The 17,555-nt window shown below is 33.7% G+C and overlaps 2 protein-coding genes and 1 long non-coding RNA gene across 3 annotated transcripts; all 3 read left to right on the top strand.

The window, feature by feature from the left end:
* The first annotated feature begins 68 nt into the window (after positions 1 to 68).
* On the top strand, positions 69 to 11,935 carry Tango6 (transport and golgi organization 6). The gene is made up of 21 exons (XM_080154471.1): positions 69 to 258; positions 382 to 477; positions 836 to 964; positions 1,149 to 1,306; positions 1,445 to 1,527; positions 1,961 to 2,058; positions 2,207 to 2,546; positions 2,880 to 2,970; positions 3,228 to 3,338; positions 4,168 to 4,326; positions 4,596 to 4,757; positions 5,316 to 5,573; positions 6,826 to 6,966; positions 7,275 to 7,568; positions 7,933 to 8,100; positions 8,544 to 8,659; positions 9,018 to 9,180; positions 9,670 to 9,834; positions 10,039 to 10,323; positions 10,601 to 10,698; positions 11,309 to 11,935. Exons 1-21 carry the CDS (start codon positions 183 to 185, stop codon positions 11,451 to 11,453), a joined length of 3,336 nt encoding a protein of 1,111 aa, XP_080010597.1. The 5' UTR covers positions 69 to 182; the 3' UTR covers positions 11,454 to 11,935.
* TfIIEbeta (transcription factor IIEbeta) lies at positions 11,901 to 15,259 on the top strand. Its single transcript, XM_080154491.1, has 6 exons — positions 11,901 to 12,156; positions 12,413 to 12,550; positions 12,919 to 13,127; positions 13,427 to 13,513; positions 13,704 to 13,784; positions 14,294 to 15,259. The coding sequence occupies exons 1-6, from the start codon at positions 11,901 to 11,903 to the stop codon at positions 14,432 to 14,434; spliced, it is 912 nt and encodes a 303-aa protein (XP_080010617.1). The 3' UTR covers positions 14,435 to 15,259.
* Positions 15,260 to 15,724: 465 nt separating this feature from the next.
* Positions 15,725 to 16,515, top strand: LOC145314534 (uncharacterized). The gene is made up of 2 exons (XR_013877799.1): positions 15,725 to 15,934; positions 16,260 to 16,515. It is a non-coding gene; the product is annotated as an uncharacterized LOC145314534 (long non-coding RNA).
* Positions 16,516 to 17,555: the final 1,040 nt, after the last annotated feature.

Here is a 17,555-nt window from a genome sequence, read left to right as displayed (position 1 = left end):
TGTCCTTGATGTTAATTAAGAGTATTATATATTGATGTGTAATTGAACGGTTGTGACATCTTTTAATTTTCATGTATATAGTGAACGAACGTACTTTCATATAGATGTGAAATTTGGACTATGATTAAGATGTGAAGAATCGAAGATTTTAGTGATTTTGTGTATCCTTAATCTTTGTGAAGATGGCTAGTGAGGACGCCCTTGGTAAAGCTCATAGGCTGGTCAGCCTATTGGTTACACCTACATCTGTTCAACCAGGTATGGTATTTTCTTGTTAATATAGTTCTAATTAACATTTAAAAGATCGACATATAAGTGCTGAATTTAAATTATTTGCTTTGGATTTTCATAATTGTTTAACATTTGTTCTTTTTTTTGTAGGAGAGCCAAAGACATGGTTCTTGAATCTATTGATACAGAAGACTCAAGACTACAGCAAAGCTGTCGATGGGTCACTTTTAATTGCTACATCAAAAGGAATTTTGTTTCAAACTATATGATCTTGATTTTGATTATTATCTTCGTAGGCGCTTGATTGTAAACTATTATTCTATTTTAGTTTTCAAGATAGAATAATATACTGATCCTATATATTTGATACTCCTAGTTTCCAAATTGATTTCATTACTATTTAAGTATGTTTATGTAGTTTACTTTTTTTCGGCAATCTGTTTCCTCTTGTCTTACCTTTTAATGTTGTAACAACAGACATACCAGCGTTAATCAAAGCTTTTTAGCTGTGATTTGATTAGAGCTCTGATTCGGGCTTTGATTTGATAAATGAATAAATGACAATCATATGTTTGTACTTGAAACATGATTATTTAATGAACAGACGGTGAACATCAACAGCCTGTGTTCGACTATGTAAGATGTTGTGTTCATGCCCTAGTAAATCTCAAGCTAGAGCTGATTAATGCAGTGGAAGAGGCCAAGAAAAATCCCACGGAGGGAGCTACCAAAGGTAGTTTTAAAATCTTCATTATTAATTTTAAATTGTTGGCATTATCTATGAACTGAAGGAATCGGCTTTATATTGTTAGTTAAGTTTTTGTAATTTAAAGCTATTTTGCAATTGAATTGGCTTAAAATCCCAAACTAAATCTTTAGTTATAAGAATTTTAGTCTTCATTTGATGTTCTTATCAGGTCCAAAGTTGGAAGCTGACGCATTGAGTATTTCCCAACAGAAGAGTGTCGGCAGCATCCTGGAAATGATGATTGTTCTTGGTGTCCTTCCCAATCTCCTTCCTGGAGTTGGGGTGGCTGTTCATAAGCGGTCAGAGTTCTTACAGCTGATATTTAAGGTAATAGTCTAGTTAATATGTACTTTATTATAGGTACAAATTTTCCTTTAAGAATTTTATGATTTTTAATTTCTTTTCATAACGCAGGAGAAGGACTTTGATCCAATCTCTAAAGATATTAAAGTGTTCTTATTTCAGGATCTACCAAAGTACAGTATTTTGGAGCAATACAGACAGCTTGTGTTTACACTAGATTCTCTTCTTGATCTGGCATCTCATAGGTATATTATTATTTTGTATATATTATTTTCAAAAAACCTAAGTTGAAAACCACGTGGTTTTTTACGGGAAGAAAACTTTTTTCATGGAACTGACCCATTTGTTACTTTCTCTTGAAATCTAATAATAGTACCTAACGTGTTAATGACCTTCAAATTCCTAGCATTCCTGTCCAAATATTTGCGACGAATATTTATTCTTGAATATAGTACATTTTAAAATGATTTTGTGTTGTAAGCAAATAACCCTTTCCTAAAATAGTTGAAAACCATGTCGGTTCAGCAGATAAGAGATCCTTCGGTTCATACAGACAAACCTCCTGTTACTTTTATATAAGAATGTTAAAATAAAATATGAAGTCCCGCTATTTAAACCTTCTTCACAATATTCGTTCCATCAACTTGTATTCTCATAATTAACTTGTGCATTATTTAGGTCTTTATCAGGATTGGTTTTGACAAAGCATATGGGAGATATTTTGGCTGCCTTAGTTCAAATATCTCATGCTCCGCTGATGAAGCCTGCTGAAAAAGGTAAATATTTTATTTGATTTTATTAACTTTGATTTCCTATAAAGAAATATTTGATATAAACATTTTCTAGAAGTTCATTTGTTGATAACGGTCTTATGAATAGGATAGACAATCAAAAGTTAGAATAGTAAGAATTTTTTTCTTTTAGAAGAGGAAGCTGAAGAAAAGGATGGTGAGCACAATGTTGAAGTCAACACGGAGGCTACTGATGCTGTTGACAAAGAATTCACTAAACTTAACATGGACCCATCTGCCGACAAGTTTGTCATGACAGCGGACTTGTACAGCAGACTATCAGCTGACCAACAGCGATATGCCAAAGAATTGACCAGAATTGTCGTAAAAAGCTACCAGCCAACAATTGTAAGGAATTTGATTGTATTGGCTGGCTCGGCTAAAGGTGTAAAGGCTGGAATTAAAACTATAGTTTTTATCAAACCTGCACCTAAATGGTTTTCAAAGAAGATTTCAGAGCTATTGACTGAAAGGTAACTTAAAAGTTTATTTAAGTAGTATAGCTACTTTAAAAACTATTGATCTATTATAGAACAATAACCATTTTTTTTATTAAATAGCACACATACACGGACGTAACCATACTTTGAGTAGCATTAAGTACCAAACTATTGGTGCTGATAAAAAAATTGTTATTACTTTTTTTGAGAATTCGTTAAAGTACTAAGACCACCTCTTTATTTTACATTTTAGTTAAATATAACTGCCTTAATATTCATTTTTTTTGCCTATTAAAGACAGGATATACCTAGTTATCTTAGAAAATATACCAACCAAATTAAATCATAATTGTTTTTTTTTTTCAGGTTGACTGCAGAAAATGGAGTGGCGAATGTTATTCGTGGTGTTCTTGACATGGGAGGAGGTGATAGTGAGGATAATATGGACTGGCAAAAGGTGAGATACAGGTATAGGCGAGGGGGAAATTCTTTCGAATGTGAACTGAACATTGTCTGTCTCTCATTTGCAGTTGTAAATGTTTTAGAAGCTTTTTTTGTACTATATTGGATCTAATAAATTGGAGATTAAGGGAATGCGCGCTGACTTCTCTATATAATACATCGAAATGATGAAATTCACTTGTACTAAGGACTTTAATTTATCTTTTTTATGCTTAGTAAATGTATATCTAATTTTGACCTAATGTGATTTAGGTTGGATTGGTGGCAACTGTGTTGGGTAGTCCCCCTGAAGGGAATTATGCAAGTGTGGAAAAGTATTACGAGCTTATCTGTCCTCAAATCATCGATATTCTTAATAATCAAGTAAATATTAAATCTATTTATAATGTTTTTAATTTTGTTTCCTTAGATTGAGTTATAATTATTACCTTTTTTTAAATTTTTGCTAGCCACATAAGGGGGGGTTTTTTAATGCAATCATCTCGTAATCAATGTATAAATGGCACTTAGAATTCGAATTTCGATCTGAAATTTTTCATGAGTAATCCTTGGTAGGTCTATTTTCCCTAAATCGAACAAAAAGTTGGAAAAATAACGGCTAACCGCTGGCGGCTCAGCAGTTTAGCCATTTTTTTGGGCTATTTTCAATGCAAATCATCACGAAACCTATCTCCACATAATACTATTTTCTGCTCCAAAATGTTTTCAAACGGTTCTAGTCGGTAGTTGCTGGTACTAGAAATCTAAAAATGTTTTTTTTTGTATCATTTCACATGATTTAAAGCAAAAAATATGTTTCAAAAGTTGATTCCTACGTAATTTATGACAGATTTGCCCTAAAAATATCTAAAAAACAGCTGAACGGCTGAACCGTTAGCCATTACTTTTTCAACTTTTTTGTTCGATTTAGGGAAAATAGACCTAAGGATTACTCATGCAGAATTTTAGATCGAAATTCGAATTCTAAGTGCCATTTATACATTGATTACGAGATGGTTGCATTAACCCCCCCCCCCCCCCCCCTCATTTTTAAAGCGCTGATTTCTATAACATGACCTTGAACTGAATTTAGATACCACACTACACGATAGCATTGTTTTCCATTATGGCTCCTCTACAGTTTGAGCTATGGCATTAAATAGTTATTTTCCTCTCAAAATATAAGTCTTTATTAATCTAGCTATTTGTTCAGACTGACAAAGTGTATCAAATGATTGCATGTGCGTCAATCAAAGCTGTTACTGAAAGATCTTTGATCCTGTCTCGACGTTATTTACTGGACGCCATCATGGAGCCATTTATCCGACTCGCGGATAGGGATGAAAAAGTTGGTCTTACAGTCACAGAACAGGTTTTAATATTTTTACCAAATATTTTGTATCCATTGCCACTTCCATACATCGCTGAGAACTTGTAGCTGGCTAAAATAACTAACCCCCCCCCCCCCTTTTACCTTTACCCAATTCCGTCCTCTCCTAATTGATAAACGAACTGGCCAATAAATAATGTTCATTTTAGCAATCTTAATTGACGACAATCTTTCCCTGTCATAATATTTGCGTATATTCTATATCCATTATTAATATGTAAAATTATTTTAAATTAACTTTAATTTTATAGGAGTTGGATGATTGTTTGAAATCCTTGTTCAAGATATTTGTAATTGGTACAGATCCATGTGTAATATTCTTGTCCAACCTGGATCGTGTGATCCTGTTACTGCTGGAAGTACATGCCTCCATCACCTTTGGAGTGTCGCATCTGCGTGATCCCGTTAAGCAGGTAAAAGTTTTTACTTTTTCTTCAATGGCAGTTTCGGTAAAATGTTTTTTACGTATCCCAGGATAATCTATTGTTCAACCATTATAGAAATATCTATAATCCGTCCAGCTTAAGATCTCGGTAACCACTGAAACTATTGGATTCTACTCTTCAGGTATATACCTACTGGTCCTGTGGTGGATTTAGGCTATTTTCTTGGGGGGTGGGACACCCCCAACCCCCCCCAAAAAACACAAAAAATCCCCCCCCCATTTTTTTTTTTGCTGAAGATTTCCCTGGTCCTTTTACGAATTTCACCTTATTTTTTTATCACCTCTTGGGGCAAAGCCCCTAGAGGCTAGGGGCGAAGCCGCTAGTATTTTTAAAAATTGTCAAATATTATATATAGTCTTAAGTAATAATGGAGTGTTTTAAATTCTATTTTAATTTTTGCTACAAGTTACAAGAAAATACCTTCAAAGTTTTATATCCATAGTTTAAGTTTAAATGCCATGATTAACTTAATTTAATTAATATCTAGTATTTTAACTTTTAAGTCCTATCAATATTTTACTTTAGATCATCACACGTTACTTGAAGCACATGAGTTCTGAGACTACGTTGGACGTAATTCGCGCCTGGGCACTGGACGGCAGTGCATGCGATCTTCCTGAAGCTAAGCGCAGCCGCATGTTGAGCCTTAACAAGGACCTTGTCTTTGGTAACGGCGAAGAGGGTGGTATTGTGGTCAAGGCGAGGACCAGTGCGGAACAAAGCTTCTATCTGACGGATGATGAAAAGAGTATTGTTATTCAGGATTTGCTGGAGGATTTGAAGGTAAAATATTTTTTTTTCAGTGAAGCTTTTCCGTTTTTATGGTCTGTCCGTCCGTAGGTCCGCTCGAATACCTTTTATTATTGATAAACGCCTGATAGAATTGTTCCTTCGATTTCAAAATTACATAAGGGGGGGGGGGTTTTAATGCAACCATCTCGTTATCAATGTATAAATGGCACTTAGAATTGGAATTTTGATCTGAAATTTTGCATGAGTAATCCTTGGTAGGTCTATTTTCCATCGAACAAAAAGTTGGAAAAGTAGCGGCTAACGGCTGGCGGCTCATCCGTATAGCCATTTGTTGGGTATTTTTAAGCGAAATCCATCACGAAACCTCTCTCCACATAATGCTCTTTTCCGATCCAAAACGTTTTCAAACGGTTCTAGCCGGTAGTTGCTGGTACTAGAAATCTAAAAAATGTTATTTTGTATCATTTCACATGATTTAAAGCAAAAATATGTTTCAAAAAGTTGATTTCTACGTAATTTATGACAGATTTGCCCTAAAAATAGCAAAAAAAAACGGCAAAACGGCTGAGCCGTTAGCCGTTACTTTTTCAACTTTTTTTTCGATTTAGGGAAAATAGACCTACTAAGGATTACTCATGCAAAATTTCAGATCAAAATTCGAATATTAAGTGCCATTTATACTAGTGATGGCAATCCATCGAATTTTTGGGCCGGATTCGGATTCCGGATTCTTAAAAGAATCAGTCAAAAAAAGTGGCGGATTCCTTGCGGATTCCGGATTCTTATTTTTGGCGGATTCCGGATTCTAGCAATATTTTTGAAGGCTTTTTAAAAAAATTATATAAATTAAGTGCTACACATGTCCTAAATATTAATGTTCTTGGTGTTCTCTATAATTCACTTCCGAGAATCTAACCAGATTTTAAAATTTTTTATATGTAATGATGATAATCTTTGACTTCAAAAAGCGAGAGTTGAAAGAAAAAACTAAAGACGCTAATTTTAGCATACCAATTAAGAATCCGGAATCCGCTATTAAAAAACGGATTCCGGATTCGGATTCCAAAATTTGCCCAAACATTGGGCGGATTCCGGATCCGGATTGCCAACCCTAATTTATACATTGATTACGAGATGGTTGCATTAACCCCCCCCCCCCCCCCCCTTACTGAAACGAACTGACATAATGCATTGAAATTCTGTGTTGTAAGTGTGTATGTTAGATTACAATAACTTCTAATACAGTTCCAATATAGAATATTCTACAACAAACTTTATTTAGGACCCTAAAATGGTCGTGGACTTCTACCTAAGCCTTACAGCTGATCTGACCGGCATTATGACTGACGAGGTTAATCCAGAACCTGAGTTACCACCCCTGCAGCCTGGCTGTGACGTGGAGAAACAACTTTTAGAAATTGAGGTAGTTAGTATTTTTTATAAGGGTATATATTTGTATTGCGGTCTTTATACAGTTTTAATTATGATTAGAGCAAGTATTGCTTCCAAGAAATGTTTTTGTTTTATGAATACTTACAATCAAATGTCAGCTAAATCTCTCAATTTTGAACTTCGGTTTTTCTTTAGGGCCAACTTAAAACTTATTTTAGTTTCCGCGGACAATGTTCTAATTATTTTTTCAAATTCAAGCATTTATTTTAAGCAAATTCGTGAAACTTCCCCCTTGCATGTTTTTGTTAATATCCTGTATGTCCAAACTTATTTATTTAGGCTTCAATGGACAAAATGATGAATAAAATGCGCCGAAATCTAATGGTAATTCGCCTTCTTGGACTCTATTCCGAGGACAAAACATTGCAAGACAATTTGATGAAAGAATCTCCGCGTATGATCAAGTTTATCGGCACGACAGTGCAGCGTGCTGCCAAGCTGCTGGAATCTGACGCAGTGGTGGATGAATCCTCGTGTGTAATGGGCACACAGTCACTCAATATGTCATTGACTATATTGTCTCTGCATCTTACTCAAGCGGATGTTTCCTCGGATGATTGGAAAAGAATGCAGGTTAGTAATAGTAGCTGAAGATGAATCGATGTATGAATTTGATGTACCAGTCTAATATAGTGGTACTCGCAGTGGGTTAAAATAACTATATCCCCAATCCAACCCCTTTACTCCATCCTACTGAATAAACATACGGACCAATAATTGAAGTCTATGTTATCAAACTCAATTGACTACAAAATTTTCACCTGTCAAAATATTTACGTATATTTTATAACCATTTGAATATGAGACGGATGGCCAATAGCTGATATCCAGCTGGATAATCGGATATCCGGCTTTAGAAAGCCGACTGATATCCGGCCAAAACCTAGTAAATAATGTTTCGTTTATTCAGTCATTCATGATAAAAATATACTTTTAGGAATACACCTCTGACCTGAAAGTACTGTGCGGCCACCCTGACCCACGTATATCAAGGTTATCAAGCCAGTTGTATCAGTTAGTGTGCGCGCAAGGAGAAGTATTGGCGCATACAAATGTTATGAAGGAGAAAACCAAAGAAATTCAAGCTGAGACTAAGAAACTTAAGGTATAAAACTTTATTAAATAGCACTTTGTCTTATTATCTGCGATTCTTAGTTGCAGTATCAGGGGTGTATATTCTGCACAAGATCTATTTTTTTTCCCCGGCTACAATTTTTTTTATTTTTTTCCCCTCTTAGTTTTTTCTCACCAAGTAGGTGGGGAAATGGAAAAATATTTAAAGAACTCTATTTTATTTATTTTATCTCTCCTACCACACATTTTTTTATTTTTTTTTCACCAAGAAGTGGGGGGGGGGATAGAAAAAATGTTTTAAGTTATTTTAATTTTTACATTTTTTCCCCCTCCAACCACTTTTTTACATCCCCCCCCCCCCCCTGAGCAGGGGATCCCATGTACAATATTATACCCCTGTGTAGTATATAAAAGAAATTAATTTAAAAGGGATATCATTCTACCTTGTTAATTATCGTTGTTTTCTTTCTATAGGCCAAAGCAGATGAGCTGAAGTCCCAACAGAAGGACAGTGAGAATTGTATGATGGATGAAAGGAAGAAACAGTTGAAAGAGAAAGCTGAAAGTGTAGCTGCGGCTAAAGCTGCAAGGTAATTTTTATTTTTTTTATGACCGCTGTCTGGCTTCAATATTTTTTTTATGATAAGGGTGCAATTCTATATATTTTCTACATAATATCAGTTTGTTCTATTGACGTTTCATCGTTTATATGACTAGGAACCCTGTGATAGCACGACTTTTGTCATTTAGTCTTTTCTGTGCATGGTAATGTGTTACGTCCTAATCTTTTCGAACAAAATTAATATCTTGCGACATGATATTAACAGAGATTTTAAACATTAACATGCAATAACACAATTTTTGCACTATATCTTGAAATGTTAATCATTAAAAATCGTTATGCTACAAAAAAAAACATAAGTGTTTTAATAAAGGATAATTTTGTAGGAAAAAGAAGGTAGGATTGAAAGAAGAGGAGCCTGAGATGCAAATTCTGGAGGACAAGGAGGGAATGAGTGCATACGAGGCAGCTCTTTATGATGTCAAGGATCCACTACTTCCTGTCAGGGGCCATGGTATTATTGAGCTAAATAAACTAGTTGAGAATAAGGTAACTTTAATTTTAAATATGAATGTATATATTATTTCTTCTCTTACCTTAACTATTTTTCTATCGTAGTCTCCGCTTTGAAATGTCGTCCCTGATCAAAGATAAATTATTTTTGCTATCTATCGCTGTTTATTTTACCCTTATGATTAATGTTAAAAAATTATACATTTTATATGAATGTCATATTTTGTAAATCTGAAAGCTTCGTTTTATATGATGGCTTCCGATAGTTATTTTTTTATTCATAAATTGAGAGGAAGTATTTTCTAGGTGCCTATTATTTTATTCCGAGGAAATCTAAGTAATGCCTTAAAACTCACAATTTGAAGGCTTTAAAAGATATTACATGCAGAAATGTTAAAGACAAAAAAATAGTTTTCATTGGGTGTCGTAATTCTGTTCTGGATATAACACTAATGTTAATTCTTCAATCTTCATATTTCATTCGACTATATATGAAAATATTGTCAACATATTTTTCCTATTTAGGATGAAGAAACTCTAGAACACATTTCTTCTGTATTCCAACTATTTGTTGACAGCTTGGAGGATGATGACACCTATATCTATCTATCCTGTATCAATGGATTGGTTAGCTGTGCTAGATTTGAACCTGATAAGGTTCTCGATATCCTGACCAGAGAATTTACCCAGGTAATTGCATTTACTTTTCTATGGGAAGTCTTTGTTAAAAACTAACTTTTATGTAGATCGTGAAATGTAAGGTTCATTAACTTACTGCTATTATCCTTCTTAAACCTAGTTAATCATTCTTGTTAATGTCCACTTTTTCGAATCACTTGTCTTTAAAGTTTCAGCTTATTAAATGTTCTCTTCATGCTTATGTTTATTGTTTAGGTATACCAGCGAAAGGACCTTGGCGACAAAGCCGTTGAAGCGCGTACCAAAATTGGCGAAGCCCTGGTTCGCTTCACCAAAGAACTTGGCGAAGTAACTCCCAAGTACAAAAATCTTCTGCTGAATGCCTTTTTCGGTGCAGCCTCCGATCCTGAGGATTTAGTGCGGGCCTCGAGTCTGAGTAATCTGGGAGAAGTGTGCAGGAATATTAAGTTCAGCCTAGGACCTATTGCTGGAGAACTTATGATGCACCTAGAGGCCTCGGCCAGAGATAAAGCTGTAGAGGTAAGAACATACTGCTTTTGCATTTTTTTTTAATATCGCAAATACTCTTTAGTTTGTTAATCTCTTAAGAGATTATCAAGAAATTCATGAATAGTTTCTTTGATCACGTGGCTTTATATGAACATCTCGCAACTATTTCAAAAAAAAAAAAAAAAATTCTGTTGAATTTATTATATTTATTCAATCGTAAAAAAACTTATTTATTCGTATATATCAATATTTCTTAAAAGGCAAATTTAGATATTGCCATCCTTGTTGAATAAGTCATTTTTTAAAGGTTCGACGAGCAGCAGCTATGGTATTAACAATGGTTCTAGAAGGTTTGGGAAGAGACGCCTTTACTGTTCTGGAACAGTATCTGAGGGATATTCATAGGTGAAGTTTTATTGCTTGTTGAATACTTTTATTTCTAGTGAAAAGGGAGTTAATGAGTTGGGCAGAAAAGTTATTTGTATTGACTGCTTTGATTTAAACCAATAAACAGGGATGTATATTCTGCATGGGATCCCCTGCTCAGGGGGGGGGGGGGGAAATAAAAAATAAGTGGTTGGAGGGGAAAAAAATGTAAAAATTAAGAAAACTGAAAACATTTTTTCCATTTCGCCCCCCTCCTTGGTTAACAAAACTAAAAAAATGTGTGGTAGGAGGGATAAAATAAATGAAATATAGTTCTTTAAATATTTTTCTATTTCCCCCCCTACTTTTTCAGAAAAATCTAGGGGGGAAAAAAAATAAAAAATTTTGTAGCAGGGGAAAAAAAATAAATCTTGTGCAGAATATACACCCCTGCCAATAAATGGAACTTGATAATAAAGCATCGAAGAAATTTAAAGAAGTTTTTTTTTTTTTTTTTTTTTGAAGATTACCTATAATTATGAATCGTAGTACAAGTATGTGACCATGAAAGTTATATTATTACAAATTCTAAATATGAATATTTACAATTATCTTAATAATTAAAATGACATATTTTTATTAAATTTAGAAGTTTGAGGTTGCGGCTTTCAACAGAAACAGATGAGGTGGCTCTGACGCATGTCAACCTTGCTTTGGACGAGATAGACAAGATTGTTAGAGAACTTTTTACCCCTCATCTTACTCAAGAACCTAGAATGTTTGTTACCAACTAACCAATATTGTTTGCATATAACCTTTTCTTTTATGAATCTCTTACATCTAATAACTTTCTATGAAAGAACCCTAATTTTGCTATTAAGTATTTTCTTACTAAAAAAAGTTCACAAAAATGTGGCTGTGTTAAAATAAACGAATGGTGCTCTAGTCATTAATGTAATTTTTGTATAATACGTATTTCTTTACGACTTGAGAAAGTTTTTACTTGAAATTAAGTTTCTAAATCGTGAAGGTAATAAAGGTCTCGCATGGGTTTATAGATTTTAATATTTTCCAAAGAATCTATTTAAAAAGGTCCGATCTTTGCGGATAACTATCAATAAACTAATGCGAGGATTGTATGTTATGGATTAAGTCTGAAAAGGTCTTGTTTGTACTGACTTGACATAATATTTGTATGTTAATACTTAAGGTCAGTATTGACCATTTTAAAAACCAAGAAAATGGGAAAAGAATTTAAGTTAATTTCTTTTTCAGACCACAAAATGGACGCGGCGTTAAAACGCGAGCGTGAGGACTTCAAACGGCGGGCCATGGCTGTGCCCGTTGTGGAGAATAAGAAGCGGAAAGTCGAGGATACTGGCGGTAGCAGTTCTAAAAAATCCGCAAGCAGTTCTACGGCTAAATCTGGGAAAAGTGGTCCCGCATTTACTTCTAAATACTCGTCTGGAGGATCCAACTACAAGTTTGGTGTTCTAGGTAAGCATTTTGAAGTTGTATCATCGCTATTTTTTTCAGTTTGAACATCAAATTGTTTCCTCTTGGTAAAACCGGTTCTTAATTGCTATGAAAATAGTGTATCGTTGCTGCTTATGAATTGTTTACAATTAAAGAAATATATTGACCAAATGTCTCAAAATATGTTATTGAAATTAGATCAATAAAAGTTGAGATGTTTATTATATTTAGGGTTACTTAAGTGCATTAGTAATTGCTAAAAATATTTTGTGTTTAGCTAAAATAGTGCGGCATATGAAAGCTCGTCACATGGACGGGATGGATCATCCCTTAACCCTGGAAGAAATACTGGACGAGACAAATCAGCTGGACGTCACTGGAGCTACCAAGATGTGGCTCAGCACAGAAGCTTTAGGTAATATATTTTTTTTTATTTAATTTGAATCAAATATCTAGGAATGGAATTAAATATTGAGAAGTGTGAAATAATTCATTTGGTATATTTTCCTTATGGATTAAAGAAAGAAACAAAAAATGATCAACGTTAATTTTCAAGAAACTCGTGAATATATGCTATGTTTACAAATATTGTTTATATGCCTTTTTTTGGAAACCAGGCATATTGTTCTTACTACTTTCGCAAATTAAAAATGGCAATTGAAACTTCAAACGGTCGTCTCTTAAAAGTTTGTTAAAGTTTATTACTTTTTTTCTCCTGTGATGTGCATTTGTTCTTTTTCCATAATTATGATATCTAAACTAATTTTGTTGTATTTATTATAGCCAACAATCCCAAGATTGAGGTAACCCCTGAGATGACCTACCTCTTTAAGCCTCCCTACAAGATGGTCAACAAGAAAGAGCTGATGAAGCTACTCAAGAGAAAGGATCTGAACGGGGAGGGAGGAATTATGTATGATGACGTGCTTGAATCCTTGCCCAATGCGGAGAAAATTGTTCAAACATTAACTACAAATGGAAAAATTATTCAGGTAATGAAGTGGACCATTAGTGGTTTTAATAATCCACAATCGAATCCCCTCCTACAAATGTAGGAATATTGCTTAACAAGGATAAGGAACATTTAGAAGAAGCGAAGCACAAAAAAAAAATTTATTTCTGCACTAAAAAAAGTAGTTTGTCCGTATTAAATAGCAGAGGTTATTGTCACTTTTCCTTCCCCATAAACGTTGCTAAAAGACTCCTTTCGAATTCTTAAGGCCTGTTACTAAAAAGTTGGAGTAATAACATTTAAAAATGTTAGTCTATTTTCTAATAAGTTTTATTTTAGATATCTCGGCCCTGTGATAAGAAGAGAGTTCTGTTTTTCTTTGATCATACTACAGATCTAGAAATTGATGGAGAATTTGTAAAACAGGTAGAATATTTTTATTTATAGTGTGGGGCTTTACCAGTGTTCTGTCTTTTACTTTTCAAAATTTAAGAAAGTGTCTTTTCTTCTTGTATCGTTATACTAATGTCCGCCTTAGTACTATCTTTGCTTTAAGATTTCTCTTTTAGTAGTTTTTGTTTGTTTTCTACTTGACTTAATATTATAATTCTTTTAGTGGAGGTCTATATCAGTGGATGGATTAGATATTCAGAAGATTGAAGACTATTTGGACAAACAGGGCATCAGATCTATGCAGGTCAGATTATTGTTTATTTTTTGTTCCGCTCATTTATTATTTGACTAGCCTTGTGGCTATGTGATTGTCAACTCTTTATACATCAACGTAAGTTTTGTATTGATTTTCATTAAACAATACTATTTATGTTCTTATTGAAGTTCAAATCATGATTTCCCTCACCTTTGCTTTACATTTCTATTATACTGGGGCTGCTATGCATCCAATGAATCCCTTTTGAAATTTTTAAAAAATTTCTATTTCTTTGGGTGTAGAGTTGGAGTAAAACTTATTTATTTTTTGGTGTAACTGAAGGGAAGTGGGCAAGAAGGGGGCGAAATAAGGGAAGGGTGTTGTTGGGAAATATTCACTTAGAAGTTAGAATTGTTTGTTAAATTGTCAGAATCACATTCCCTTTTCCCTGCTATTATAAATCTAGTATAAATAGTTTGTTTATCTGAATCCTTACTTCATAGCAACAACGTTTGAAACTCGTTTGAGTATTTATAACTCTGTATTTTGAATTTTAGGATCAAGGGTTAAAGAGACTGCCCATGGCTAAGCGTAAGAAGGCCCAAGCTAACCGTAAGAAGAAAGCTCCCAAGGACAACGAACATCTTGCTGATGTGTTGGAGGACTATGATGAACGTGGAAAGAAAGTTCAGAGCTAGAGATTACTGTGGTTAATATTGTTCTTGTTGACAAATTTTGTAATTTGGCATAGAAAGTTGGTGGAAGAAGTTCAGATGTGATGGAAAAAAGGATTGTTTAAATATTTACCTAGGAACTAGTTTTCAGCTATTTTAACCTTGTAAATTTTTGTCCTGTGCTCCATATCGTTTTTTTTCCCTCCAATCAATATTACATGATTAGGATAGCTGAATTCGTTTGATATTTATGTAGCAAGTTGGATGTTAATTTATTGTTGTTAAAAACAGGAATTAATGTACGTAAATTACACTAAGTTACTTCATAATTATCTTTTTAATGGTCCCTAACTTCTCGATTTATTTCATGATTTTCCCATATCTAGATAAAGTAAATTCAATTAAGGCTGTGATATTTATCAGTATATTATTGTAAATAGGCAATTTGATAGAATTCATAATTTTGAAAGATTATTTTTAGCTAATAATTTAGGGTTTTTAAGTTAAAAATTAAGGGTTTTTTTTTAGCTAAAGATTAGGTTTGTTTTAGCAGGGAGAAAGGGGACATTGGACTGTTTATCATACTGGTACTTAAAGTTTTTCTTTTTCTTATTTTGGATATTTAATTTTAATAGGTTTGTTCCAAACTTTTTATTAGTTTTTTTTTCTACAGAAAGGGGTAAGATTGTTTGTTATCTGGGATGTTCAATTTTTCCTCCAATGTCCTATCTCTAAAGATTCATACATAAGTTTTAAAAATCTTTAAAATGTTAAAAGTATTAAATTGCTTATTATTTATTTATTGTACATACAAAATCATATATCATAATTTATATACGCATTTCAGAATTCCTTTTTCTTGTAAAATAGACAATGAGAGCCAAGTGGCGTAAGAAGCGTATGCGTAGGTAAGTAAGCTTTATTGTTTGTAGCGTAGCTACGCTGCAAGTTTCGGAATTGTTGGAATTTTAAAAAGAAAATGGGGGGGGGGGGGTTGAAACTGACATCACTTAACGATGTATTTATTAACAAGATTTTTTTTGGTAAAGTTGTAAACTGTAATATTAGTAAAGCAAGTTATATCTAGATAGCCCTTTTTTGTCAGGATGTTTAACAACTAATTAACATTCATGTTGGAAAAAATTAATTTTGAGATGCTAAAAATTAAATGCAGTGTTTTATATCTAATGCTTAGGTAACAAGGTAACCTTAAATCTATTTTAGGCTACAGCGTAAGAGGAGGAAGATGCGCGCCAGGTCCAAGTAAACTGTGCACGCGCGTCCGTGCGCACACTGATCCTTGTTCACCCAGCCAAGTGTCAGTCAATCCACATTAACCTCATCTGAAGAAAGAAGCATCCTCATATTTTATTCCATCACATTTTATATGTTTTATAACTGTTATGATAAAGCTTAAGCTTTTGAATGAAAGGGTATCTGAAACTGATGAATCTTTGTATTTCAGATTTTATCTTGTGGAGGCTGAAAAATGAGAGCCAAGTGGCGTAAGAAGCGTATGCGTAGGTAGGACATTTTATTGTATAGTAGTGAAGCTACGCTATAAGTTGAACATTTTTTAGGTTGTTAGTCATAAAATAATGAAAAGGATAAAATTAATCGTAAAGGATGAATTTTAAACAGGATAAGTCACCAAGCTACTTTTTATACCCCTTTGATAAAAGATTAAATACTTACTATCTCTTTTTCTATCATAATATTCTCTGCTGTGAAATGTTATGTTTCTTGTACATTGGTACAAGAACAAATTCTTTAAATGCAGCCCATTTTACCCACAGGTAAGTCCCGATTTTTCACAAATTGTCTAAGTTTTTGACAATTTTTTTTTCAGGCTACAGCGTAAGAGGAGGAAGATGCGTGCCAGGTCCAAGTAAACCTCACCCAGCTCAACAACCTTCCATGGAATGACCGATCAGCTGATCGATTCGTGGATTTTTCTACCAACTATTGAAGATTTTCATCGCCAATTTTGGAAGATTTTTTACCACTTGTAAAGTTACTACTTTTATACATGTGATTTATCCACTTTTTGTATGAACTTTTTGCCATTTAATGGTTGGTTGGATATTAATTCTGAATTTTTCAGAGGTGAAAAAGTTTAGACAATGAGAGCAAAGTGGAGGAAAAAGCGTATGCGCAGGTAATTTTCAGTTTTATTTTGTCTTAGATTGTCATGTGATTGGTATACAGTATACGTTACGAAAAATGACCGGTTTTTAAAATGGTCTAGCCCCCCCTGTAATGAAGTTGTAACCCCATTTTTTGTTTGTGTGATCTTTATAAACATGTATAATGGTGTTTGTTGTTTTAAATTAGATCAAAGAACATTTTCCGACATTCAGCAGGCTATGAAAGAAAATATTCAAAATGAAAAAATTCCGACCCTAATGTATTTTAATTGAATTTTGGTTAAGCCGAAAAATCATAGATTTTGAGGTCTTGATACATACTTTTTGGGCTCAAATGACTTGTATGAGAGCTAGGAAGTCGGTTAAGGGGTCTATGGAAGCAGAATTTTATGCTGAAGATAAAACTCGACACAACCCCTATGCTTATTTCAATTTTACTATGTGATTTTTCGGCTTAAGTAAAATTTACTTTAAAAAATAAGGGTATGAATTTTTTCATTTTGAATTTCTTCTTTTATAGCCTGCTGAATGTTTGAAAATGTTCTTTGATCTAATTTACCGCAACAAACACCAGTATACATGTATATAAAGATCACACAAAAAAAAAATAGGGTTACAACTTCATTACAGGGGGGGCTAGATCATTTTAAAGACGGGTCATTTTTCGTAACGTATACTGTAATTCCGTGAGGACTAAAGCGGCCATTTAAGGAATACCATTTAGTCTCTGGAATTTATTATCCATTAACAAACCCTTTGATTTTGAGAGAATATTCTCAATCCTACTTAAAAAGACAATGTATAATGTATATTTACTGCTTTTAAAATTTATGTATACTGTAATATGTAATTTCTTTTATTTTAGGCTACAGAGAAAACGCAGGAAGATGAGGGCTAGGTCCAAGTAAATCCCCCCGTGGGGTTCCAACATGCTGCCTATCTCAACATTAACTCAACAGAATCACGTGGATAATAACCGATCTATGATGCTTTCTCAT

Source organism: Acartia tonsa, chromosome 3 (assembly GCF_053477335.1).
Source record: "Acartia tonsa isolate MP-2025a chromosome 3, ASM5347733v1, whole genome shotgun sequence".
Taxonomy (NCBI): domain Eukaryota; kingdom Metazoa; phylum Arthropoda; class Copepoda; order Calanoida; family Acartiidae; genus Acartia; species Acartia tonsa.
This window is presented reverse-complemented; position numbering and strand designations above follow the sequence as displayed.